The 22,757-nt window shown below is 31.5% G+C and overlaps 1 protein-coding gene across 5 annotated transcripts; it reads left to right on the top strand.

Moving 5' to 3' along the window:
* Positions 1-231: 231 nt before the first annotated feature.
* On the top strand, positions 232-21,691 carry LOC113511687 (protein CLEC16A homolog). 5 transcript variants are annotated; one of them, XM_026895394.3, is made up of 18 exons: positions 232-337; positions 488-714; positions 2,395-2,534; positions 3,800-3,948; positions 4,463-4,605; positions 5,541-5,627; positions 5,808-6,886; positions 7,787-7,999; positions 8,286-8,472; positions 9,263-9,389; positions 9,858-9,996; positions 10,699-10,859; positions 11,829-11,987; positions 12,679-12,820; positions 13,733-13,835; positions 14,030-14,101; positions 16,858-16,993; positions 18,256-21,691. In XM_026895394.3, the coding sequence occupies exons 2-18, from the start codon at positions 512-514 to the stop codon at positions 18,370-18,372; spliced, it is 3,357 nt and encodes a 1,118-aa protein (XP_026751195.2). In that variant the 5' UTR covers positions 232-337; positions 488-511; the 3' UTR covers positions 18,373-21,691. The 5 variants fall into 5 exon arrangements, with proteins under 5 accessions (XP_026751195.2, XP_026751187.2, XP_026751211.2 ...); XM_026895386.3 differs by having other exon boundaries at positions 16,855-16,993; XM_026895376.3 differs by having other exon boundaries at positions 245-337; positions 434-714; positions 16,855-16,993.
* Positions 21,692-22,757: the final 1,066 nt, after the last annotated feature.

The following is a 22,757-nucleotide window of genomic DNA, read 5'->3' as shown; positions in this document are numbered from 1 at the left end:
CTCTGTTTAAAAATTTTGCAACCAATTGTATAAAATAAAAAATTTTAGACTTTTTATATCTGTCGATATTAATATTTTGAAAAGAAGAATATTACACGTAGTCGTGCAACACTGTATATTTTATTTTCCAATTTTCCCAAGAAAAGACAGTGCCAACTTTTAGATAAATTTATTTGCTCAGCGGAGCGCTGTCAATCTGTATATAGATTAATCTATGCTATCCATTGTCAGCTGTCAAAAAGACATTTGTAATGTCCTTTGCGATTGCGATGGTTGTAAACTAGTGAAACTTAAAAAATATATAAAAGAAATCAAATGGAGTTTCATTGATACACAGGTATATAAAATAAAATTAATATACATTATAAAAGTGTTCTTCGACAACTTCAAAAGTGTTAATCGTGATGTTTATTTAAATATAACCATTTTGTAGTGACGACATGCACAATACCACAAAAGAATAAAAATGTTTTGTTTGCATTGATAGCCGTGGTCTCGCTTAGCTAAAAACATGTTTAGAAGCCGTAGCTGGTTTGGTGGTGGATGGGGTCGTCCCAAGAATCCCCATTCACTCGAAAGACTGAAATATTTACATAACATTTTGTGTAAAAACACGACAGTGTCTGAAAGTAATAGAGGTACACTGGTGGAATCCCTGAGGTGTATAGCAGAGATCCTAATATGGGGAGATCAAAACGACAGTTCCGTGTTCGAGTAAGTATCAGTTTATCATTAATAGTACTTACATGTAGATTTATAGGTAACTAGGATACCTATTGTGAATGACGTCGTATCCTTGATATAATTTTATGATACTAGTTTATTACCACTTCGGGCTTGTTTGTTTGATGTATCAATGATCATATTCTGTCTAAATGTAATGAATTTCTGAAGTATTATAATATTATATACCCTAAAAGTTATGGCAATTTACAAATAAAGCTTTAACATTAAAAAATGAGATTTAACATAGTAAAAATAAAGTAAATTGTATAAAGTACTACTCAAACTGAGGCCCACTAAACATTTGTAAATTTCATTATATACTTTGATACTATAATTAATATCTTGGATATTCATCATATTCCAAAACAAAGTACCATAATGTATGTATGTACAATATTATACAAACATACCTTATATGTATGTGTAATATATAGTATATGTAAATAATCTTAGATTATAAAGTATATAGATTGCCATTAAAAGAGAAAAAACATAACATATATGTTAAAGCGAGAGAGACAAGTAAAGCACTCATCTACACAATGTAAGCTTGAAGGTGATTTGTTGAGAATAAGAACAAAACAAGTTCTAATTATGTTTACATTTTGAAGTAAAAATGTGAATGTTGGTTAGAATTAAATGTGTTGTACTTGGATATAAATTAGAAAAAAGAATTATAAAATAAAATATTTTTACATGAAAAATATTCAATTTCTTAATTCTTTTTTTATTTTAGTATTATATAAAAGAAATAAAAGATAAACATTAATCTTTTTAAATGCAATTATATTAAAACAGTCAAAAGTATTTTTTGTAAAAATTGGTAGAACAACATCTAATTTAATGTAAATAAGGTACTAAATGTCCATTAGTTTAAATTAAAATTATAATAAGTGCTGGCACTCTTACATTCCTGTTAAATTGTATTTGTTTTTTATCTTTATAATAAAATTTCTTTCCTTATCAAGTAATAATTATATTAATACATATACTTTCTTGCATATTTTTAATTAAGTTTAAAATAAGTAAATAAGTTAACTTAAGTTTTTCTATTAAGGAATTGTTTGAACACATATCAATTACGAGTTTAATGACATTTATAATTCATTTACTATCTAAATGTAATAATATATTTCTATACATAAAATAGTTAATAGGTACACAATAATGTTTCTAAATAAAAAAATCATTACACTACATAGAAGCGACTTTGCAGACTCTTATTTGATAGTTACATTTTCATCAATCACAAGTGAAATTTAAATAATATTCATATTTTTTGATTTTTTTTCTCCCAAAAGATTTTTTAATAAGCATACCCATTGTTTTTACTGTGATCAGTGTCTTATAACTTTTGTTTCTATTTAATATTCTACTGTTCTTGTATGGTATTTGTAACTTTTGGAGAGAGCTATAAAGAGTATCTATTTATCTTTAAAGTGGTGGTAAGTTAAGTGTCATTCAGTAAGAAATGATAATTTAGGCAGTGATAGGCATTGAACCCATTTTTCTTTAATAACTTCTTTATTTAAGAATTTTTATACTAAATTTTGTTTTTTTTTTTATATGTGTTTAGGTGTTTCTAATTTCATGCCTATTAAGTATAGGACCTTATTTTCAATTCATAAAATGTTACAATTTCTATCAGGAATAAAATGTTAATTTCAGTTTCTTCTTGGAGAAGAACATGCTGTCTTACTTCTTGAGAATCATGAGACAGAAATGTGGTGGCTCATCTTATGTTTGTGTGCAGTTGTTACAGACATTAAACATCTTATTTGAAAACATACGGAATGAAACATCACTTTGTAAGTAATTAAATAAATAACAAGAAATAAAATTCACTAATGATTATATTTTTGTATTTCAATTTGAATTAAACAACCATGTTGAATAATGTAAATATAACAGTTACTTAACTATTTCTAAAACTTTCATATCAGTTTGATAAAACAGTGAAATTATTACTGTAAGGAATTCTTTTATCTTGTCTCCTTATTACTAGGCATTGTAACCATATTATGAGTATGCCACTTGACACTATCACTCTACTAGCAATGCTCAAAATTGCATGCTATAATGTGTTGATGTTATGCAAGTATACGGTGCAAAAAGGGTATTTCCTGACTTGCATAAATACAAACAAAATTTCTCAGGCACTGAAACAGCTGCATTGTCCTAAGTACTTTATAGAACACAATTAGTTGATCTGGCAAATTTTACTTTACTCCTACTGCCACCTGTCATGTTCATTTTTTACTATCGAGAGAAAAACTTTCTTATCTATCAAGTTTTTTGTCATAAATGAAATTGGAATTGTGACCCTGGCTGTGCTATCAACATATCTTGAATTGCTACCAATGAAAGACAGTACTTGAGGATGAAAGCATGTCAATTGGTTCATTGAGACAAATTCAATAAAAATTAATCATGGTGATTTTTAGGGGGAACTAAATGGAGGTTGACCTGATAGGGTATATTGGGGGGGGATGCGATTGTTAGTAATGCAGATTACCATTCTCATTGCTAACAATATGCTCAACCAGGTTGACCTCCACATGGTCCCCCCTGGAAACCATCGTGCTGAATTCCAGGTGAATTCATCATGATAGACTAACTGGCTTGCCTTTCTGTTCTCACCTATCATCTCTCACTGGTGCCCAACCTGCATATACCATTAGCACAGACGGAGTTACCATTCCATTACCATCCATTAAAAGATAGGGTATATTGGTAGCAATGGGATTTTGCTAGTCTCCATTATTAATGATCTCTTTTCTTCTCTGTGTAGAGTTAAGCAATACATATTTACAAAATTTCATTAAAATTGGTTGAGTGATTTTGGAGGTAAGTGTAAGTGAACTTTGTAACCTGAAGTTTTTATTTTAACTATTACACTGGATTGTCACTTTCTTTCAAATTCGGAATTTAACCGAAAATAAAAGGATAAAACAGTTCAATAGATAAAATAGCTTTATGGCAGGTTTGATGTATTTATGAATAAGTAAGATTATAATTTTTATTTCCAAATATAATGATAACTTTATGATATTTAATGTTATGTCTTTTACAGATTACCTTCTGAGTAATAATCATGTTAATTCAATAATAGTACACAAATTCGACTTTTCCGACGAAGAAGTTATGGCTTACTACATATCTTTCTTGAAGACTCTAAGTCTTAAACTAAACAACCACACAATACATTTCTTCTACAATGAGGTAAATTATAATTTATATTTAATAATTATATGTTTTATGGTTTCTTTTCAACTGTGTACTCGACAGATAATTCTTGTTTATAATTATCTCGATTTATAAATAAATCTATACCTACACCTAATAGGATAATTACCAATAATAATAATATAGTTAATAAGATACAAAGGTCAATAGGGGTCAAAACGTAATACAAATAATCTCTTAAATTCTTAAAGAGTATATATTTAGATCGTAATTTTGTATTATGCATGATGTTTTATGCATAGGGTGCTCTATATTGGTAGGAGGAGAGTTTTGTATGGGGAGGCAAGTTCCTACTAACGCAGATATCTTTCCGTTTTACCTTCAAACCACCAAACATCTTGTCATTCGCGCAATACACAAGTGTGATTGATTGATATGAATATATTTTGTTTTTTTTTTTTTCTTAATTATAAATAGCAGGACACAGGCTAAGTCTGCTTCAATTTTTACATTAATTTGAAAATGTATGATCATATTCATTCTTTTACAGCATACTAAGGACTTTCCTCTATACACAGAAGCTATAAAATTCTTCAACCATACAGAGTCAATGGTTCGTATTGCTGTCAGGACCTTGACTCTCAATGTGTACAGAGTGCAAGATGCTAGTATGTTGCGGTTTATTAGAGACAGGTAATGTTTGTTTTATTCACTCACTAAATGCTTTATATACTTTCCATTCATCTTATATTGGATTTTTTTATATATTTTCTATTATAGCTATGCTTGACTTTGTTCGAATAACTAAGACAGAAAGCAACTTACACACTTTTCCATCGCAAGTACTCTATTGATGCTAAATTTCATAATAATTGGTAAAACCTTTAAAACGTGAAGAGGTAACAATGAAAAATCTTAAATTATATTTTTAGATATTAATATAGATTTTGTAAAAGTCAACTTATATTCATGCAAGCATGAATAAGAATATTTTTATATAAACTTAATTACAAACATTTTAAATAGTTATTTTTACATGTGATTTACATAAATAAAATTTTGTCCTATAGAAATAAAATTTTCAAACATACAATATATGTTGTAAATAGCAGGATGCAGTAATAAAACATATATGTAGGTATTTGAGATATAAAATAATAAGTTTAGTGAAAAAATATGAGACATGTCTTATAAAAATCTGACATAGAACCAATTTAAAAATAATACATTGTTCTAAAAAAAACCTCAGTGTCAACAGCCAGTATTAAAACTCTAACAATATATTATTATTATTATATCAGCTATTACCTGTCCATTACTGAACATGGGCCTTCTCCATAGGAAGAGTTTTGCCAATAGTTACCACGCTTAGAGGCAAGTTAGCAACCGCTGTTAGGTATTGGTGATATTTGTAGAGGGACCCTGCTGTCTCGAGCATTAAGTTCCCTTATAAATGATACTCATGGGAAAGGAAGGGATAGCCAATTTTATTTCAAAATCACACGGCAATAACAATTGTTTTATTTACAGATACGCCTACTTTATATTGATAGCAATAAACTGATTCAGTTTGTTTGTTATGTTTGAAAATCATGTAAATTAATCATTAACTTACTAATTGTTCTCAGAACTGCAGCACCATACTTCAGTAACTTGGTCTGGTTTATCGGCAAGCATATCTTGGAATTGGACGCATGTGTTAGAAATGATGCTGAGTAAGCCATTTATTCATTTCTCTCTAAAAAAAATAAAGAATTATTATTCATTAATGAACTAAAAACTTATTGTTAATAAAAAGAATTACACATTATTAATAAAAGATCCAAAGTCGAAAATTTTAAGATTGGTATTAAAAATGTTTCCAATTTTATTTATATAAAATAATATATTTTCAGCCATCAGTCACAACAAAAATTGGACGATTTAGTAGCCGAACATCTGGACCATTTACACTACATAAACGATATTCTTTGTCTCAACATTCCTGACCTGAATGATGTTCTAACTGAGCATTTACTACACAAACTTCTCGTCCCCCTTTATATATACTCATTAACCTCCGACTCTACGAGGAGACATGCCACCTCCTCTCCATACAATAGAGATCATATCCAAAGCATAGAAGTTATAACTAGAAACCTTGAAGCGATATTGAAAGGGAAAAACACTGAAGTCTCTCCAGGGAGAATAAATTTTCCAAGAAGAATGGAGTCTGAAGAGGAGACAAAACCATCAGTCTCTTGCGTAGTCTCTCTATTTCTTTTGTCTCAAGTATTTTTAATAATAACACACGGTCCTATAGTCCACGCTTTGGCGTGGATCATATTGCAGTCGGACTTATCAGTATTTGAAGATGGTGCTACTAAAATATTAGAAATGTACATTAGTAATGCAAAATCGAATGTTAAGTTAGAGTTTTCGAAGCCACAGCTCAGCCTCGAGAAGGCTCTAGAAAGTACTTCTGGTCACGAGAGGGATTACACTACGCCCGAATACAGCGGGCCAAAAGTGTTTGGATACGATACGGACCATTCGAGTTGTGATCTCGATCCAGAATTAGTCTCTACTTCTTTGCCGTCCACTTCTCAAATAAGCGAGTCCTCCAGCATTGCTCACGATTCGACTGAAGATTTAGTAACTCAAATACATTCTATGAAATCGAGTGAGTTGACATCGCCTAAGGAAAATATGCCTGATTCACCGTTACCCGACTCCGGTATAGAGTCGGGTTCGAGTAAAACTTGCTCGGAGCTAAATAATATAACGGATGAAGAGAAGCAGAAATTACTCGGTGCTACCCCTACCACGACTAGGGAGAGGTCGTTGACATTAGATAGTATATTAGAGAGAGAAAACAAAGAGATAGAAAAACGGCCATTTTTAAAGACTATTCTAGATTCGTTGGACTGTAGTGAAAACGATTACAAAGCGTTGTTTGCTCTGTGCCTATTGTTCGCATTGATAAACAATAAAGGTCAGTTAATTATTAATTAAATATTATATAGTAGCATGTAGTTAGTAAAATAAATAGTTTCTGTCTTTGATTATCTACTGCACGTTATTGTGGAAATATGTATGCACGTTGTTGCTGTATATTCGATTAATATTCTTTATACAAAAAAATTTGTGAAAATATTAAAATCACATAATAATATTATCTCACACAAAATTTAGTATTTTCTAACATCTAAATTATTCTAAGTACAGTCGAGTTTAAAAATGTTAACCATTTTAATGATGATTGATATGTTTTTACTTATTTAACCCTTCTTTGCATGTTTTTTTTTTTATTGGTAAAATAAATCAAGGTAATATAATGCAAGTTCAAAATTAAAGGAAAAGTGGTTAAAAAGTAAATTTGACAGCTATGTTTTTTTCCTACAATGGACACTAAAAAGGTATCCAAGACACGATCAATTTAAAGTGAATTTGGTCTTTTATATACCATAATTTCTGGACATTCAATGTTATGATGGAAATTTCCACCATTATGCAAAGAAGGGTTAATAATAAAAAAAAGGTTGTGTAAAAAACTAAATTATTGGTAAATCCAATTCTATTTTTATATTTATAAAGCTATGAGCATGTATATGGCCAATTTGTAGTATGTCAGTAATCTTGGTAAACAAAGAAAATAATCATTAAAACACAACTTACAATCAAGAGTTGTATAATAAATAATAATAATATAAAAAAAAATAAGTTATTAACTATTTTAATTCTCGACTTTACAATTTTTTTCTTATTCGAAATTCTAATACGAAATTTTGTTTGTTTTTGCTCGCCTTGGTTATTAGTGGGTAAGATATCCTTCATGTATTTATTTAATTATATCAATATTTCAATTATTTCATTGTAATTATTTTTGTTGTAGGTGTGAACACCGAGTTGTTAGACACACTTTTGTGTCCAGAACCGGAAATTATTGGTGCTATGTCAAGTACCGCCAACATAGAGACTGAGGCGACATCTAACGAAAGCAGTGAGCAAACGCCCCCTACGCCTGCAGTGAGATGTTCGATGCAAAGTTTTAATATTTTATTAATTTCTAAGTTAATGACGATAGCAAATTTAAGCTGTAAGCCTGGTGAGTACAAATATATATCAATAATATATAATATAAAAGTACAAAAATTTGTAAAGATTTGGGCTTTTTTTTTTACTGAATTACGTTTAAACGGCTGCCTAAAGATTATGATACTTTGATAGACAATATTTTAAATAACCACTTAAGATTATTTTTTTCTACTTTACGCGAGTAAAACTGCAGTATACAGCTAGTTATAATAAATAAATATATAGTAGAGAAATAATAATTTCATTAAATGACATTCTCTGTCTTCCAAATTCAAAATACGAAATTTCTTTTCCAGCGTCAAAAGTCCGCCTAGTGACCTTAGAACTGAGCGTGACACTAATGCGTATCGCGATGCAAGGCGCGTCCGGAGTGGCGGGCGGTCGTCACCTGTCCGCAGCAGATACGTTGCGGAGCCGCGCGGCGGCACTAGCTAGAAACTTCTACAAGTGTGATGATATATTCCTCGATATGTTTGAAGATGAGTAAGTATTTATAGTATACTATAGCAAAACACTATCGTTACGATATGATAGGAAAGACAAATGTATGAAATTGTATGACGACAAAAAATAAATGGAGACGGTGAGATGCATTTGTCTAGTTACTTTTGTAAATTACCACAGTTTTGAATATCAATATACCATATTTTACCCAATATACCTGTAATTTGGCAGTGTGCAAAAATCGAATAAATTTTCAGATGTATAAAAGTTTATAATTATCTAATTATATTATATATAAATAATAATAAATAAATAAATATATACGGACAAATCACACAGATTGAGCTAGCCCCAAAGTAAGTTCGAGACTTGTGGTATGGGATACTAACTCAACGATACTATATTTATAATAAATACATATATAGATAAACATCCAAGACCCAGGCCAATCAGGAAAAGATCGTTTTCCATCATAACCTGGCCGGGAATCGAACCCGGGGCCTCCACGTCGCAGGCAGGCGTGTTGACCGCTGCGCCACGGAGGACGATAAGGATATAATTAGATTATATTGTATAGAAATGTTTTTAATTATCCATCACGACATTTTGTAAAGAAAAAAACGTACTAGGTTGTGCTACAATTACTTGTAAAAGTTATTAAAGACCTTTTATAGGCCACAAATCTGAAACCATAGTTGCCCTAGTGACGAGATTTCATTCCTCGTTAGTATTTATCACGCTATCGTTAAACAATAGCGTCGCCAGCCATTTCAATATTATCTTAAAAAAATCATTTGGAGAATATAAAACGGGATGTTTTTTATTAAAGGTACTGCGAAATGAGCAAGCGTCCGCTGAATGTTGAATGGCTGTGTATGGATGCAGCGATATTGTTACCACCTACTCGAACCCCTATGTCTGGGATAGCGTTTGCCAAGCGACTACCTAGTGGTGAAGTGAGTATTGACTAACCTTAATAAATATTAATGTCTCACTGCTGGGTTGACAAATGCTAAGTTATTCTGATATAAAATATTTTTATTAGTCTCTGCCCATAAGTGGAATATTCTAACCTACTATTATAATAATGATCAAAAGCTTTGATAATTATGTTTTCTTTTTTTTTTATTAAAAACCAAAAATATGGATGTTTTAAGAAGCGACAGCTTGAATCGGTAAGAACACTGACCCTGGCTTGGCATGGGTGATTTAAACCTCATCAGATTCGAAATTTTAATTACACAATTATTAAAATATGACAATTATATTATTATTATTTAAATTTTATAAATAGTTTTTAAACATTTGTAAGTTTATCTCGACCTTGGTTTAAAAACTCAATTGAGGGTAGTTTCAAGGGAGTAATTACAGTACTAAGCTCATTTTAAATACTAATCAGTAGTAACTTTTTTTTTTTGCAACAGATGGAAAGAGCCAGAAGGGCAATTAGAACATTTTTCCTAATACGGGACCTCTACTTGAAGTTGACTGGAAAGCCCGAGACCCAGCTGCCTCTAACTAATCCGGCGCCATTCGTTCAAGTTGGAGATGTTTTAGATCTAAGTAAGTTTATTAGGTTATTTTTACATACTATTTGGTGTTAACACTGACTAACTACAGTTGACTGTATACTGTAATTGCTTTTTACACAGAATAATATTAGAGTAAAAATCCATAGCATGTCCGTACTCCATTTTATCACTAATATATAAGATGCGTCTGGGAGAACAGCATAATACTTTAGTGCAATAAGATGAGAACTGTAAATAATAAATAGCACTAGACATACACAACGCCATCTAGTCCGAAACTAAGCAAAACTTGTACTACGAGCACTAGACAACTAATAAATATATTTAAAAACTTACCTAGACTGATACAAACTGTTCATACTCATAAATGTTTCTATTCCGGGGGTTGAAACTGGCGACCGTCGCATGAGGCAGTTTGTTAAAATGCTACACTATCAAGGTCCGACTACAAAAGATTAATGCCAATGATCTTGATTTTATATTAATATTTTTCTTTATACTATTAGGGTGGTAAACAAGCATACGGCCCGTCTGATGGTATAGTTACCGTAGCCTATTTGAAGTTTTTACCGCCCTTTTTGAAGAACCCCATTCTGTATTCTATAGGAAAAGCCTCTTTAATACTGGTGTATCAATCTCTTCTTTCAATATAAACCTTATTATGCTGTTTATTCATTCTATTTTACTTTTACACTATGACAATAAATCTTTAAACCTATTTTCATATTTGCAGATGACTCTGATCTCATATCATGTGATATAATACAGAAGGACGGCACTTGGCACCACAGGTTCCTGGCTGTAGACAATATACAGATCATATTGGTTGAGCCAGATAAACAAAGGTTGGGTTGGGGCATAGCGAAGTTAGTTGGCAGCCTGCAGGACCTAGAAGTAAGTTTTTTTCCTCATCACTCATTCTGAAATATCATTCTCTTCAATTAACTTGTCTATTGAAATAATAATTTTGATATAAGTGTTACATTTGGTCTCAACGCCATCTAGCGTTTAATTTAAGAAGCAGCAATTTGTTTCTACTAATATTACTGTAAAAAATCACGTAATTGTAATATTTAATTTGGGTGATAGGGTATGTATCTGTTATGCAAAATTTGGTTTGTTGTGAATTTACAAGAAATTTATAATTACATTAAATTATACCTCTTATATCAACATCTTCAATCAATAATACCAACTAGATATTATAGGATAAAAACGTATGATAGTCGTGTGAATAACGCCTCGCCAATAGTACGAGATAATAGTTTAAGCACTTTTTTATCTTTTGCATTTAAAGCTTATGTTATTCTTCAAAATTCTTAACCTTCGATTGAGGGGGGAAAGGGATTGTTAGTAATGGAGACTGAGAATCCCATTGCTAGCAATATACCCAACCAGGTAGACCTCCTCGCGGTTCTCCCTGCAAAAACTATCATGGTTAATTCCTGATGAATTCATCATGATGGGCTAACTGGCCTGTTTTCATTCTCATCTATCATCCTTCACTGGTGCTCCGCCAGCGTATCCCGTTAGCGCAGGCGGGGTTACCATACCATTTTCGTTTATCAAAAAAAAAAACCTTCAATTGAGTAGGTATTATTAAAATCTTTTGTATTTAATATTCCGTTGAAATATTTTTTTTTTTCTTGAGGCGTAATTTAGTAAAATTTTGCATTAATTTTTAAAGCTTGTCTAAACAGTATTATTTATCGAAAGTGTGCATTAAATTTTGTCATTGTGTTACAATAATACTAAATGCCTGGTTTCCAATTTAGATATCCTGTTATGACTATTGTATAACGAACGTTGTAGGTCATCCTGTGGGAAAAGGGGAACATTTTTGAATTGTTAATTTTGACTTAGATTCAAGGCGACAAAGAAGATCCTCGTTGCCTCCACCTAACCATTCACAAGCCGCGTGTGGGCGCCAGTGGCGCCCTCCCTCGTACCGTACTACTTCGCGCCAAGTTCAAATTTGACGATCACATACGCAGTATGGCGGCCAAGCAAAGACTAACTAAGGTAAGAAAAACATTAACCTCGATTAGTTCTTCGGGTATGTAAAAGTTTATAAAAAATAAAGTTTATTTTATTTAAACTTTATTGATCAGAAGAAAATATGGCACAAAACTCGGATTTAATGCTAGTATCATTCTCTACCTATATCCTTCTACATACCGTATAGTATGTGTATATCAAATGTCATAGTGATTCGTTTAGCCGTTAAGTCGTTATAAGTTTACAAACAATGAAACTCACTTTCATAATTATAATATTAGTAATAATATAACTTATTATGAAATTTGTTTTATATGAAATTAACTACTGTCATTTGTATATTGTAAAACAATTAAATTCTAACAAAAATAACTTTTTGTATAATTCCTTTAATCGATAATATAAAGGAAAATAAATCTTAAAACTTCCAATGTTAGTTGTTACTGCATACTGCAGAAATCTTATCTCTCCCCTTCCCTTGCGCGTAAAAGGCGACTAAGAGAACTTAATAGTCGAGGGATGAGTAGTAGCGTCCCTCATATAATATATCACCAAAATTTAACTGCGATTGCCAATCTACCTGCCAAGCATGGCAACTGCTGGCAAAACTCCTCAATAGGAGAGGGGGGGGGGGGTATTTTTAGCAGTGGACAGTTAACGACTGTTATAATGATAGCAGAAGTTCTATTGCTGATATTAATAATAAAATGTAAAGGGTCGAACGAAATCCCGACAAAAGAAGATGCAGCAGATCGGCCGCTTGCTGGAGGTGTCGGGCGTATCCGCGCCGACGATGGCGCCGCGGCATCGTCCGCTATTCTCGCGACCGGGCCTCACCGCTGTCCGACGCTCCACCGGTAAATAGTTTTATTTTTAAAAGACTGCAATAAGAAAAGGATACTCAATTCATATCTGATTTTACAACCGACTTCAAAAAAAGAAGAACTTTCTCTTTTTTTTTGTGTTTATTACTCATAATTGCGTCATTTATAAATCGCTTCGGATTTCGTTTTATCTGGAATAATAATAATACTTTCAAATTAGAATATAATTTTTATCAAAGTCGGTTCACTACTTTAGTTTTTAATTCAAAATGATTGGTTTTGCCACGATTAAAGTATTATCTTGTGGTTAGCTTGCACACAAACATAATAACACCAGCATGTAATTAAAAATGTTCTACCAATGAAATAAGTGAAGACAAAAATTTTAGCCTCCGATTCTAACTTGGCAACTGGACGCATTGCTACATTACGTTATCAATTTACTACAAAGAATATTGTCGAATTTCTACTGTGGTCACAAGGGCAATGACGTCCATTGTTGTTCTGTAACAAAATATATAAATAATAGACCTTCGATGTAAATAATAATAATAAAAGAGATTTGAAAAAAATATTCGTAGAAATGATGAGATCGATTCTGAAGCGCCATCTCTCTAAACGTATCTCTTAAACTAATATCGTTTCGAAGAGGTATTTTTTTATGGATCATCATAAATTAAATTTATAATATTTTTTTACTTAAAATTTACTTTGTATTATCCTTCTTTTCTTTGAATAAAGATTTAATTGTGATATCAAATACCAATTTAAATTTTAGATATTTTAGAGAATTTTAAATGTTTAAAAAATTTATATCTCAGAATTGAATATCAACTTTTAAGAATATAACTACTCCCAATGACCCTATATTCCACTAAAATTGTTTATTGTATGTAATTATTAATATTTAATATTTAAAATGTTTTAAAATTATTTCTTATATAGGTAGCGATGGTGACGACACAGACCGGAGACTACGTAGACCGAGCGCTCACATGCTAAAAGACGGCATCGTCGTTTATAGAGAACGGACGACAAGTCGGGAAAGGTTAGTACAATATATAATGGTTATTAATCATATTATTAAAAATACTGAAAAATGTAAATGTATACAAATATAAACTCAGGCAATACCTTAACATCTAGACCTCCTACTATATGTGGAGAATCAGGTAGGATAAATATTATTGGCAAAAATATTGTATTAAATAATTTTAAACGTATTGGAATGTTCTTTGACAGAATACTACCTTGGTCCACTCAGTCAGACAATATTAGTAGAAAGGTGTTGGCAGTTATGGATTCACTGAGAAGGTTACGTAACATTATGTCTACTGCTAACGAAAATAAGCTTACACTCTCATAACACTTTCCTGTCCTCGACTATGTTGACATTTTGTATCTATGTACACGTCATAAATGTGGTTCTATGTTCAGTACATTTCAATTAGCTCCATACCTATCCATAAATACTGTTATATACTTTATATTTGTAGCATTGTTTAACAATTCTACTTTATTACTCTTGCCCTACATTTCTTTCGGCATTGTGTCTTCCTTCGGCGATTTTCTACTAGTTAGGCTATTAGAGAGTATTGTATTATTTATTTATATATATATTTTTTTTGCTATATAGGAGATTATTTAAATGATAACTAAATTATTATCTTGATATATTTGTGTACTTATTTATCTATTTAAACTTTACTATGACATTTATAAAATATATATATATACAGTAAATTTTAATAAATGATACAAAATGCTGTCTTTTCGCTAAGCAATCTCGTCTAGACTTTGGACAGGGAACATAAAGAAAAAAAACAAAGGGTAGGTAGCGCACTATTATATATATACTAATATAGATCTACTGGCACAAATATATTATACTTATTTTATTCATGGATTATAAATAAAAAAAAAAGTTAATAATAAAATTATAACAAGACGATGTCTGTACATAGAAGATATTTAAGAAAAATCTATATGAAGGGTCTTAATAAGAGCAATAGATGTCAAAACAATAATTCTTAGAAATTTTGTCTGTCTATATATTTGTTCCAGCATCGCGCAAAAACTACTGCACCAAATTGGGTGCAGTTTTCACAATTGTGTTCCTGAAAGTCTAACTTAAAATCTGGCGTGTTTTATTTTAATATGTCATCTACAAGTGGTCTATTTCATTGGGTTTTCAGCTTCAGAAATCTACGCGTACAAAGTAACGGGCAAACAGATAGTCTATACTTATAATAAATCTGTAGAAAATCCAATTCTGTACATGAAATATATTTCCAAAATAATTATCAGGGGGTGATTAGTGATCGATACTGATGCCAAAAATGCAATCAGTAAAATTTTTGTCTGTCTGTATGTTCGTTATAGAAACAAAAACTACTCGACGGATTTTAACGAAACTTTGTACAATTATTCTTCATACTCCTGGGCAGGTTATAGTATACTTTTCATCACGCTACGATCAATAGGAGCAGAGCAGTGAAGGGAAATGTTAAAAATGTCCACCCGTGCGACGCCGGGACGGGCCGCTAGTCATAAATAAAAATATAAAACAATATTATTATGTTATGCATTATCTCTGACAAAAATAGATCATGAAAGTATAGTAAAGTGCGTCTGTGTATTTAAATCTATCGTCATTACCAATCGATAGCTCAGTGTTTCCATCGCTTCAAGACCATCATCTCATATTGGTGCAGGAATGTTAATCATCAACGCTTACATAACTTTAGGATTTTAAAAATGGAATTGGGATTTTATTATATTACTAAATACACCAACAAGTTCTAATAGATTCTTACCCCCACATAAAAATGTAATACCTATTTATTCATAAAAACGTTAAGTTTCTAATAATAAACATATTATTCGTCTTGGAAATATATATTACTAATATTATGTGAAAGTTTGTAGAAATATTGCTACTCGATTATGCTTAAATGACAAAACGGATTTAAATTGTATTTAGTACACAAGTACACGTACATTCTATTCTGAATTAGGGTGAAGTAGATAGTATAAAGTAATTTTATCCACTCAGACAAAGCCATAGCATACGTATACCTTAGCGTACCTTACTATTTATTGCGCAGTGCGCGCCAATACTCGCGTAACACTTTGCAAATCTGTAAAAGGGACGTCCAAGATACTTTTTTTTATACAACTTAGAATGACAAACAAGCAACAATTGAATGTGATTCGTCTCTAACTCTTGTAATAAATTCTTAACTTAAAAAAAAAATATTGTATCGATTATTATTGATGAGTGGGGATAAGTCAAATGTTGTGTTTACCACTATGGTAATAAAATGTCTGACAATACAATGCAATGTCGTGTCGACTATAATTTTAAGCTAAGTTCACATAGTAATTTGAAATTGCTAGCTATTAATTTCCGGTGACGATATTCGCTGCCGTATACATATAAAATTATAGTCTAACTAAAACAAGTTATACTCATCGTAAACATGTATATTATAACAACCCATGAACATACTTTTACCAGAGGGAGACTTTGTACAAAAGTCGATTGCTTGGGTACCTCTGTCCCATTCGTGTTTCAACCGTAAAGCAGTTGTATTTGCATGACTGTGTTTCGGTTCGAAGGGTGGGATATAGCGTGAATTTACTGGGTACAGAGGAATAACACCTGAGTCCTCAGGAATGGCAATGCATGGGCGAAACAGTATACTCTGTTATGTCCATAGTACTGCTCATGTCTATAGGCGACGGTTACCACTTTCCATCAGGTGGGCCGTCAGCTTGTTTGCCATTCTAAGTTGTATAAAAAAAATACCTCTGATGGGCTCGAACCTTTCTTCCCGTAAAGAGAAGCGCTTATGACTTTTGTATACTGTACTGCCTATTTACTAAAGGTAGCTTGGTATAAGGTTTTATTTGTCTTTCACATACGTCTAATGTGTTTTCCGTTCCTTTGTCACCTCTTCCAACATTCTATAGGGATGGAAAAACGAGAAATTACTTTGCATTCATCATCCATTACTGCACGGATATTTTTTGATAGTCTTAATTTAATTTATTCAATCTTACAGCAGCGTGTCGCGTAACAGCAGCACCCACGGATCCAGGGATAGTTCCCCGAGGTCGCGTCCTGAGGACATACCACTCGAAGATATTAGGAAGAGCACAGGGATGGCAGGCAACGATTCCGCTACTCCTGTTACGCAGCCGGTTAGAATACTTTGTATTTTTACGGAGTATAAAATAATGTCGCTTCTCGCCCTCTGTACGCTTAGATGTTTCAAACTACGCAACGGATTTTAATATAAGACACCACGCCGGCATACACAGACCACCAGTGTATGCCGGCTGAAGAACCCAGCGACCCGGAGGTCGTCGCCTCCGGAGTTGAAGCCGGGGTAGTGGGGTATACCCCGAGGCCCCTACCTCGCCCGCCCACACATCATCCGGCGGGCAAGAGATGCCCATGTTGTTTGGATTTTAATATTGTTTTTATCATTAGATACAATGTTTCGAGAGAAAGGTTTATATGTATAGTTTAATATTATTTTGTGTTAATTTGTTGAATAATTGTCTAAGACGTCAAAAGAAATTATGTCGACTGAGAACTTTCATCAAAAATGCTGATATGTTATAACATAATATATAAAGGAATCGTTGCTCTTTATTAGGACTGTAAAAAAGTTAGCGATCGCATTTACACAGATAGCTTTCTATATCTATTTTAATGTTAAAAAAATATACAAAATATGTGCACTTTGCAATACTATTTAAACTACTACAATAGTATTATTAATCACTACATTGATACCACATTGTTTCAATGGAACGGTAGCATTGTGCATCCGTACAAAGCCGAGGCTGGGCGCTAGTACGATACAAACAAACGTGATAAATAATGGAATACGAGGTCTAGCACAGAAATGGCTAAAAAGCTACCTTTCGAACAGATCTCAATCTGTTGAAGTGACTAAACTCAACCATGACTTAATACTGAAACTACAAATTAATAACATAATTGACCACTTTGACGTAATGGTTTCAGATATGTTTTCTCCCACGAACGCTCAGGTTGTAAAATGAGCTCCCTGTTGTTTTTAAACTACAGAATGTAGTTCTTTTAAAAAGGGGTAAAAAGTTTTCTTTGGTTTGGCAACGTGTGTGAAATACCCCAGATTGGCCGTAAGCATGTTTGGCATCTTAGTAGTTTAAAGAAAGAAATATTGCTTTGCACAAATTAAAATATATATAAATATTTTTTATAACCTAAATTTATATATATATATATATTATGAAGCTCAATACGGTATGTGATTTCATCTGAGAAGAATGGACAAGAAAGTCAATCAAATGTTACTTTATTTTTACTTTTGATTAGGAATTTATAAAAAATACGTTTTTAATAAATACGTATCTTTATACTAATGTATAATTAATTATTAATCATATTCTAAATACATGTAATTTTTCAGAGTCAACCGAGCACATCGACACAGCTGCCAAAGCAATCAAACTCTTCAGAAGAGACTTCTTTTATATCAGCTGATGCGCCGCGGCCGAAGCGTAAGGGGCTCGTCGAGACCATTTGATATTAGCTACAATATAAACGTAACTAAGAATATGCATCTTAAACCTTGTTACTGTGAGTTTAATTTACAATATCAGTGAATGTTTGAAAACATATGCTATCTTTTGTAGAATAAGATGCATATTTAATATGTGATCATTGGTAATATTACACGTAAAGTTTATCAACAAGAAAATTAAATCTCCTAGTAAAATATGTAAAGAATTTGACAAATATCAAATATAAAATCAATTCCATCTGGACGTAGATGCTAAAGAATATTATTATGTTAACAACATGTTAAATTTACTCGTTTCCGTACACAGTTTTTTCTAAAATGTGCTACTATTCTGTCAGGATAGGATTTATTTTAAACAAACATTGTTATACTTTGTTCCTAAATTATCTTACGGCATATTGGGATTAAAAAGGAGCAGCGATAGCGATAGCTAGAGATTGTCGGGTTTCAGATAAAAAAATAGATTGGAAGACATGATACAGTTTGTCATCATTAAAAGTGTACATTTATTTTAATTAATATTCTACTGTCATTATGTTTAAAAACGAATCTTCAACTTATCAAACAATATGCCATAGATTTTTGACATTACAGAGCCATTATGGTCTGTGAATAATGCTTAAAATTATATCACGATACATTATGTTTTAAACTAGTGTTGCCATAGTTGAAGGTTTGCATTATTCTAAAAAAATGGCTATTGTAGCATGATCGTGATTAAAAATTAGTAAATTAAAAATTTGACTAATAAATGATAATTATTTCAGACGTTTTAATGAAACAGAAGATATAAATTTAAATTAATTTTATAAAAAATCCAATCTTATCATAGTTTTTGTTTTATCAAATTTGAAATAAAACCTTTGTTAGTAAAAAGAAATTGTAATAATAAAGAAAAAACACTGATTTTCATAATCATCCCACCTAAAATAAACGCCATTTGATTTAAAAATGTCATGTTTAGATTAATTCCCCCATTAACCGTTACACTAGTTCTGATATTATTCCATATTGAATACTGCACTAAAATAATCTAGCACAGTGCCATCAAATGAATATTTCCGAAAATCAATTCATCCTAAGTTTAAAAAAGGCTCATTCAAATTTTAACTAACAATTTTTTTTTCTATAACTTTTTTAATAATATCTTATAGTATGGTGTTAAAAAATGAACTGCGATAACTTGGCGAGATATATATATATACACCAATTAAACCCATCCACACAAATTATATTTAAAAATATTTACAATTTTTATGGTTTATTAAAGTAAAAAGTGGGTAGTGAAAGTCTGTTTTCTTTATTTTCCATTAAATTAAGATTTTTTTAATTAAATTGAAAACAGAAGAAGATTATTTTATTTACAGTACATTTTTTAATCACCATATTTAGCAACTATGACGTATTGCGTAAGCATTAGTTTTTTTATTTAAACATTGTAGATAGTGTAGAGTAATAAAAAAAATATTGTCAAAGTTGTATTTTTGTAAACTGTACGATATGGATCTCTCGTTACGTCCGTATATATGTGTATGTGATAGATATTTGTAGATAGATATAAGGCGATTTCATACGAATAATAATTACAATTAAGTAACCAATTAATAAGAGAATAAATTTACTGTTTTGTGTAAAGCATTAAAATCATAACCCCGCCTGCACTATCCATATCTATCCCTGTTGGCGGGGCGCTAGTGATGAATTAATAAAAAAATTACTCCGATAGTTTCCAGGGCAAACCGCGTGGAGGTCGATCTGTTAAGATATGTTGCTAGGCTATGAGGCTATTAGTCCATTACATAAGTGTTGCAGGATGGCATTTTTAAAGGTATCAGTATGACTGGGATTTGGTCGATTATTTCTTATCACTTGGCCTGGAAAGATGGAATAATATTTGTTTCAAAAGGGATTTAATCCATAGACAAAACATCCTTTATCTGCGCAGATACTTAGTCGCCTTGTACGTCAATCTGAAAAAAAGGTGGTGTCAGTCATCTTGCTTGTGATATTTTGAATGGCGATGTTTGAAGGTTTACCATGAATTGTATATTTATATATGGTCTATATTTATATATAATGGTATTTATCTGTACATTTTAGCCTATGTCTACACGACAATTTGGTTAGTTGGTCAGAATAATTTAAATTCCGGATAAGGGAATTAAAAAAAAATCTGATTAACTAACCAATTGATTACAGCTACAAATGTGCTCAATATAACACCTAATTCAACAAAATCTATACCCGACAGTTAAGATCTTAAATGCTGTTCAGCTTGTTTGCCATAAAAAAAAATAGTAAAATAATTTAAAAAGAGAAATTCGTTTGAAATCGCCTTTTTATAATTAAGTCTGCGATTTTTTTTCCTGTATCACCTATTATTTATTCTAATTGTATACGTTATAATTTTATCGCATATTTTTTATACCTTTTCTACAAAGATTAAAACTTGAAATTTACTTTTTTTTTTATATAAAATACGCAGACTTCCATTTAGATAGTAAATTATTAATTATAGTCTTTTGGTATTATATTAAATGGATATATTTTTTAAGATAGATGTTTTAGTTTAATATTTTTTTATATATTTAGTTATAAATTATTTCATGGCGTATTGTAAGCACACAATGGTGGTTGTTGTTTAATAATAAATTTGATTGGTAGATAAAATAACTTGTAAAGAAATAGCAAACACAGAATGAAAAACCACTAAATAGTACTTACACAGTTATACATGATTTTCCTCCAAATTTAATATTTGATAGAAATAGATGTAACACATTCAAATTTAGAACTACAGACTACAGGGTCGTTTCTGAAGCATCATTTCTCTAAGCATATCTCTGAAATGATAATTGTAATATAAAACCAGAAATAACAACCAAATCTTTATTCTAGGGACTAAATTATTAATAGATTTAATTAAAAATATATAGTAAAGTAACTGCTTACCATCAGATGGGTCGTATGCTTGTTTGTAACCACAGTGGTTTAAAAAAAAATATAAATTTATGATGGTCAATAATACAGTCATTTCGTGAAACTGTCAGATTAAAATATATTATGAGATAGGTCGAGAGAAATAACGTATCAGAAACGACCCCATTGGAAATTATAGGCACCAACTTCATGTATGATTTTATAGTATATGTTCATTATTTTTAGTGCCATATTACACTATCAAATATCTACCTATTATCATATGCAGATAATATTTATCAATACAATATTTATCGATTGCTTGGGTACCTCTGTCCCATTCGTGTTTCAACCGTGAAGCAGTTGTGTTTGCATGGCTGTGTTTCGGTTTGAAGGGTGGGATATGACGCATGAATTTCACTGGTCCATGGTACAGAGACTATAGGCAACGGTATTTTCCATCAAGTGGGCCGTCAACTTGTTTGCCATTCTAAGTTGTATAAAAAAAAATACAGACTAAATACAAAGATTGCTCTCATTTGGATTCTTATAATAGGTGCCCCATTTCGAGCAAGATCGACGTTATTACATTAAGCAAGTTTTAACAAGTAAACGGTACACAAAAACAAAATGCATAAAATATGGTTTTATTATTTCGTAAAAATGTTTAATGTGTAGTAAATCTATTTATTATTAATACCCCCCATGCGTAGCCATTCCTGAGGACTCAATTCCTCTGTACCCTGTAAATTCACTGCCATATCCCACCCTTCAAACCGAAACACAGCCATGCAAACAACTGACAATTTAGCAAACAGGTTGACAACTGCCGTTAAGCTTTAGTGATGTTCTAAGAGAAATGTTGCTATCCATCTCTCGACCACTAAGTTTCTTTAATCGTCTCTTACCGACATCCACGGGAAAGGAAAGTGTGGCTCACTCTATGCGGGGACCATACGGCTGATCTGTATTAGCTATTAAAGTTTTTTTTCTTAATTTAAATATTTGAATTTGTGAAACATATCAGCAGTTAAAATATGTATGTATGAGATTTTAATAGTTCGTACGAGGTATATTACCTTTTTAAACATACAAACCATTGACCTCATATATATTTGATTTTGTAATATGGTGCTAATATAAAATCGTCTATTTTATCATATTTTCAAACTATTTTATAAAGGTTTCGTTCTAAAGAGTTTTATCTCATTTGTATTGATAAATCGATTGTATGTTTTTGTATAACTATATCGTCATAGTCGTAGAATACTGACGGATCTGACAAACATAACCTTCAAGAAAAGAGCATATTCCTTTTTAAAAGACCGACAGCACACCTGCAATGCCGTAGGTGTTGTGGGTGACCATGGGCGGCGGTACACACACCATCAGGCGAGCCGCATGCTCGTTTGCCCTCTGTGTTGTAAAAAAAAATATTACATATAAAGATCCGTCAGTATTTTACGACT

The sequence above is a fragment of the Galleria mellonella genome, unplaced genomic scaffold (assembly GCF_026898425.1).
Source record: "Galleria mellonella isolate WM207_F2 unplaced genomic scaffold, CSIRO_AGI_GalMel_v1 utg329, whole genome shotgun sequence".
Lineage (NCBI taxonomy): Eukaryota > Metazoa > Arthropoda > Insecta > Lepidoptera > Pyralidae > Galleria > Galleria mellonella.
This window is presented reverse-complemented; position numbering and strand designations above follow the sequence as displayed.